Raw genomic sequence first — 5551 nt, forward strand, 5'->3', positions numbered from 1 at the left:
AAGAATGTGTGCGACCTACCCCTCTGTGTTAAAAACTGAAAATAATAAGAAGGAATGATACTGTACGACAACATGAGAGTTGCACCATATATTTAACTAATTTTGTGTGTGCATCTTTTTTTAAAAAAGTAAAGATGCAGATAATCTCTCCCTAAACAACTTGAGAAATCATTTTTTTTTTTCTAATGGAAGTGTAATGGAAATCCTTTCTTTTTTTTTACTTACACCCCTAGAGGATGGACGGACCCTCCGAGGTCTTGTTTCTCTTTTTTTTGAAAGGACAAAAGAAAAATGGGGAAAGGAATTACTTTTTTTATTGTCATTATGAGCCGCTCTAATTTGTTGTTTTCCTCTGTGGACGACTTATCAGAGATTTATTTGGCTTTATAATGTGCTTCCTTTACACACGGAGGTTAGGTTGAGTGATTGTTTCGCTACAGCAGTTATAACGTATGTTCTCTTTTCTTTTTCTTTTTCTGTCCTTCTCTTTGCATTGCGATTTCACATGTGTATTTGTTCAGTTGTTGTTATTGCGTGGCTGCTGGGGGATGTTCAGTTACGCGTGGGTTTAGTTTATTGGCCTCAGTGAAGGACAAGGCACCATCACAGCGCATTGACGCTGGGGAGAGGATGGGAGAGAACACACACACATGGATGCTGCTCTCTTAACACTGCTGATCTAATGACACTTTTGAATCTCCAGCAAAATGAGAATAATCAAATGGACACATTGTACAACACATGAGACTCTTTATCCCATTCAATAGAAATGTGAACATACATTTCCTTGTGTCCCATCTAAGCTTTCCTTCTTTATCTCTGTAATATCGCGTTATGTTTATTATTTTTTTGGGAAATAGTAACCAGTCACACCTTAATGGGAGCTTCCATAGCACAAATGATACGTGACTCTTCATAGTTAGAAGAAGAGGAGAATGTATCTCTATTTAGTGCGTGAACTCATTGAGTGGTAGTGGTACAGTGATCCTACTACCCATCAATTGTAATAAAAAGTAAAAGGGGAGAAAAAAGAACAATGGAAGAACTCTTGGAATACATTTTGATAGAATGGAATGAAACAAATCTCTCTTTTTGGGGGATACATTGCAATGCTATATCTCTATGCAGAGGTGTTCTACGCCTTCTATTGATAACTACAACAGAAGTGGAAATGAATGTCTCTGTTGTGGTGAAAGGAAAAAACATTCCTACTGAAAGAGTATTAATAGGGGGCGTATACAACTCCATGTGCATGGAATTATTGCTATTCTACAGAGGGAAAAAACAACAAAAACAACTACAGGAAGTGAATCACTGAGGAGTGATACTGAATTGAGATCTATACTGAATAAACAGAGTTAAAAAGCAGTGTGTTGTACATGTTACTTTCTCTTGGAAATGTGAGTAGTGCTCTTATAGATAGTGTTCTGTGTATGTGTTGTGGGTATGGTAATTAGTACAGGAGTATTTTTGTAGCTGATGGAATATTTCATATAATCCCCTCCTCTATTATTTTATGACTCTCCTGATGTGTATTTTTTTTTCTTTTATTATGCTCTTCTACTCCTGACACGGATGAGCAAAAGGAAAAACAAATTATCGTCAAGTGGAACCCGTGGAAAAGTCAAATGCTTATTACAAGCAACTACCTCATTAATGTACTTGGAATTGCAATAATAAAAATAGTGTATCAAGTGGATTTGGTGGGTTAGGCAAGCATGAGTTACACAGTCTTTTTCTAATGCAAGGCACAGATCTAAACACATGGTATCATTCACTCTTTCCATGTGTTCTTTCTTTTTTTTTCACTTGTTTAAAGGCAGTACGGCACTCATTATTATGACTATTATTATTCTCTGCATTTTTTACAAACATCATAAAACACCAAATCTGCTCACAATGCATTCTTGTTGATACTGTTGGTATGTATGTGTACAACAAGAGGGTATATTGATATCTTTTCTCATTCTACTTTTGGCATAACTACTATTCTTCTCTTTCTAAGAGTATTACTTTTGATGTGTATAGATGTGTTTAATTATCTGCTAGATCTAATATAATGTTTCTTTATGCTTACCTTTTATTCTCTCCCTATTCCCTCCTCTCTTTTTTTTCTCTTTACTGTTTGTACCTTAGCAAAGCAACACAAAAAAAAACACACACTCACGCTATTAAGAAATGGAGAAACACTCCATGCGTCACCTCCTGTGGGCTGCACTGTTCCTGTTGTACTGCAGCTGCGGGTGTTTGGCTGCTGTTGTGCAGCAGTTACCACAGAAAGGAGAAAGTGCTCTACAGGCATATACCGTCTCTACTGCTGCTGAGCAATGGCAACCCATCCGCATTGCCGTGTATACCGAACGTGTGGAGGAAATAATGACTTATTGCAATGAGAAAGTAATGTCGTCTAAGTACGAACCGCTTCAAGACCTTAAAAACGATCTTGAACAAAGGTTTAAACAACTCTGTGACGGTGAAAATAAAATGACAACAAAGAGGATGCATACTCTTTTTAAGGAGGTCCTACCTGAAGCGATTAAATTGCACAGGGATCGCCTTAATGTGAAACGGGTGGAGAATAACCTGATACTATGGAAAGAGGATTATGAAGACCCCTATAACATATTTGTAAAGTATTGCCACCAGTTAAAAATGCCCGACGAGCATTTTAAGGATGGTATTCCCAATGCTGATTTTATGCTTTATGTGGATCTCCATCCGGTGGATAGAACTATTAATGATTGCACTAAAGACAACAAAAATGGAGACCGACCGACATCTGCCCGCATCACTTTTGTCCCAAAGGAGATCGTCGCCACAAGGCAGTATATTCGCTTAGCTGCGCGCTATATTGCGGTTGGGCTTGGATTTGAGATCTTCTACATGGGTGGGCAGAATGTGCAATATTCTCTTCTCGATTTAAACGGCGTACAGAAGTATATCAGGGTGCTGGCCGGTAATACTGTGAAGGGAAAGATGAATGAGCATTACAACTCCCAAGACTACGCGGGAATGGTTTTGCATTATCATGAGACAAAAATTTTCACTGAATGGGAGAGGCGCATCGCAAAAGATGAGTTGATGAGTCAGTACACTGGTGAACCCACTGGAATGTTTTACACTAATCTGACACTTGCAGTGTTTGATACAATGTCTTTCTACACCGCAAATTTCAGCATGGCAGAACCCATGAGTTGGGGGAATCAATCAGGACGTGACTTCATTACGAACAAGTGTACAGAACTCATCAAAGATCCGAAGTACAATAAAGTTTTCTGTGATGAAGGTGAAGATAAATCTGTATTAAAGTGCACTTCTGATCGCTTTGGTCTTGGTGTCTGCTCCAAGGACAACACGAACAAGCATAGTATGTCCGATGAGTACAAGTTCTTTGAAACTGTTGGTGAACAGAGTGAAATGATAAAAGAGTGTCCCATCATTAAGCCGTTTCAACAGACCATGTGCGAGAATGGTAAGGAGACACTGATGCCTGGAAGCATTGTGAGCAATATGTCACGGTGTCTGGATGTGAAGGAAACGGTGGAAATCGATGAAAATGGAAAGAAAGTGAAGGTTCAAGGCATTTGTGCAAAAGTGAAGTGTGATAATGGCAAGGTGCATGTACAGTACAAAGGGGACAAAGAGAAAGTGAACGGGGAACAAAAATGGCACGAGTGCACCGAGGAGGGCACTATTAATCTGCAGGGTTCAGTGTTCACGAGTGGAACTATTGTGTGCCCCAAATACGCTGAAGTGTGCACCGGGCTACCGGAAACCGAACCTTTTAATATTTCATATACAGAAGTTAATGTTCCTGAGGATAAGGTGGAAGAGGAGGAAACGCCTGGGGAGGAAGAAGAGGAGAAGCCTGGGGATGAAACCGAAGAACAAAGCAGCTCGAGCGCAGAGTCAGAGATGAACAGTGGCACGGGAGATCAGGACCAGACCCAAAAACCTGGTGATAATGAGGACGGTGCCACTGACAACAGCATCGCTCTCTCGTTCTTTGGACCTCTTATGCTTCCTGTGTGTATTGTTGCTGCGGTGGTGGCCCTGTGAGAGCCCCACATGCATATTCTAACTTATATAGCGCTATAATTTTTTCTTCTTTTTCAATTTATATACGCATAAACAATAATTGTTTCCCTTCTCTTTTTTTTTTTTTTCTGACTGGGCTCGAGGCGGTCTTCACTTTATTTGTGAAAGACTGCATAACTATTAATCTTTTCGGACTATATATATGTATATGTGTCTGTATCTATATATGGTTGTATATACACACTCCGTGTTTTTTTTTTCTGGGAATATTAATTCTTATACGCTACTTATGTATACTGTGCTGCTTCACGGTACTCTTACTCGGGTGTACAAATGTACACACATACCGAGTGTAAGAGGAACTGGAAAGTGCATGCATGCGTCTTTTTTTTTAATTGATTGAGGGATTTTTCTAAATGATCCATTTCTCTGTAAATGGATTGGATGAGTGAATGCACGTTGGAGTACATGGATTACCTTTTCTGTGAGTATTGATACCTCTTGTGCTAGTGTTTTTTTTTTTGTGTTGTTTATTATATGTATTGTTTTTTTTTTTCTTTTTTGTGTTTCTCGTTGTTTTTCCCAAGTCTCTCAAGAATTCTATGCGATAGACACACTGAGAATGACATTATGGCGCACATTACCACTGTTTACGTCCTTTAGCTGTTGTGATTGGATTTGACTGCAGTAGGTGCTGCTGCTCTTGTTAATGTGTGTAGCCCTTGATATTGCATTTATTGTGGTGTTGCTGTTATTGTTTCTGAGAGTATTACTATCGATGTATACATGTGTTTGATTCTCTGCTGGATCTAATATAGTAGTATATTTCTGTTGGCATTCCGTATTTTGTTTTGCTATTTGTTGCGTATGCTTTAACAGTGCATCCACTCATCCATTGACGTCTAATTACAGCAGTAGTATACTATCGTATGGATGTTACTGGTCTCATTTTGATTCCAGTTGTGTTGGGTTTATTACTTGAAGCTTGTAAAAGGGAATATGCACCCTTAAGTGCTTTGGGGTATTAATGGTTAGAGGGTTGCGATAATTTATTATTTTGCATTTAATCGTTTCCCTTGTTATGCGTTAAGCGCAACGGAATAGACGCTTATGAAATATGTAAATATTTGGTTTTTCCTTTTGCCATCTTTTTATTATTTGAAAGTACAATTTTGGATTTGTATTCCCATGATCAGTGAAATGATTTGGGTTTGTATTTTTTGAAAGGGGTGGGGTAAATCTAGATCGGTCCACAAAGGTTGTTTTTACCATTATGTTGATAGTGATATATATATTTTTTTTCCCATTTGTGAGACCTTTGTTCATAATTTAATATTCTTCGCTGTTATTGTTTGTAGGATACTGTGCAATGGATGTCATAATTTAATTTATTGCATGCCTGTTTGGGTTATGAATTTGCAAACGGATGATTGCCCACAACTCAGAGCAGAATTTTCATGTCTGTTCCCTTTTCTTGTGTTAAACATATTGTGTGTGTGTGTGTGTGTGTGTG

At 38.5% G+C, this 5551-nt stretch overlaps 1 protein-coding gene across 1 annotated transcript; it reads left to right on the forward strand.

The window, feature by feature from the left end:
- Nucleotides 1–2178: 2178 nt before the first annotated feature.
- On the forward strand, nt 2179–4059 carry TM35_000153170 (surface protease GP63; the record flags this gene model as incomplete). Its single annotated transcript, XM_029025969.1, has 1 exon — nt 2179–4059. The coding sequence occupies one exon, from the start codon at nt 2179–2181 to the stop codon at nt 4057–4059; it is 1881 nt and encodes a 626-aa protein (XP_028882952.1).
- Between the last annotated feature and the right edge of the window lie 1492 nt (nt 4060–5551).

This window comes from Trypanosoma theileri (genome assembly GCF_002087225.1).
Source record: "Trypanosoma theileri isolate Edinburgh chromosome Unknown TM35_Tth_15_V1, whole genome shotgun sequence".
NCBI classification, from domain to species: Eukaryota; Euglenozoa; class Kinetoplastea; order Trypanosomatida; family Trypanosomatidae; genus Trypanosoma; species Trypanosoma theileri.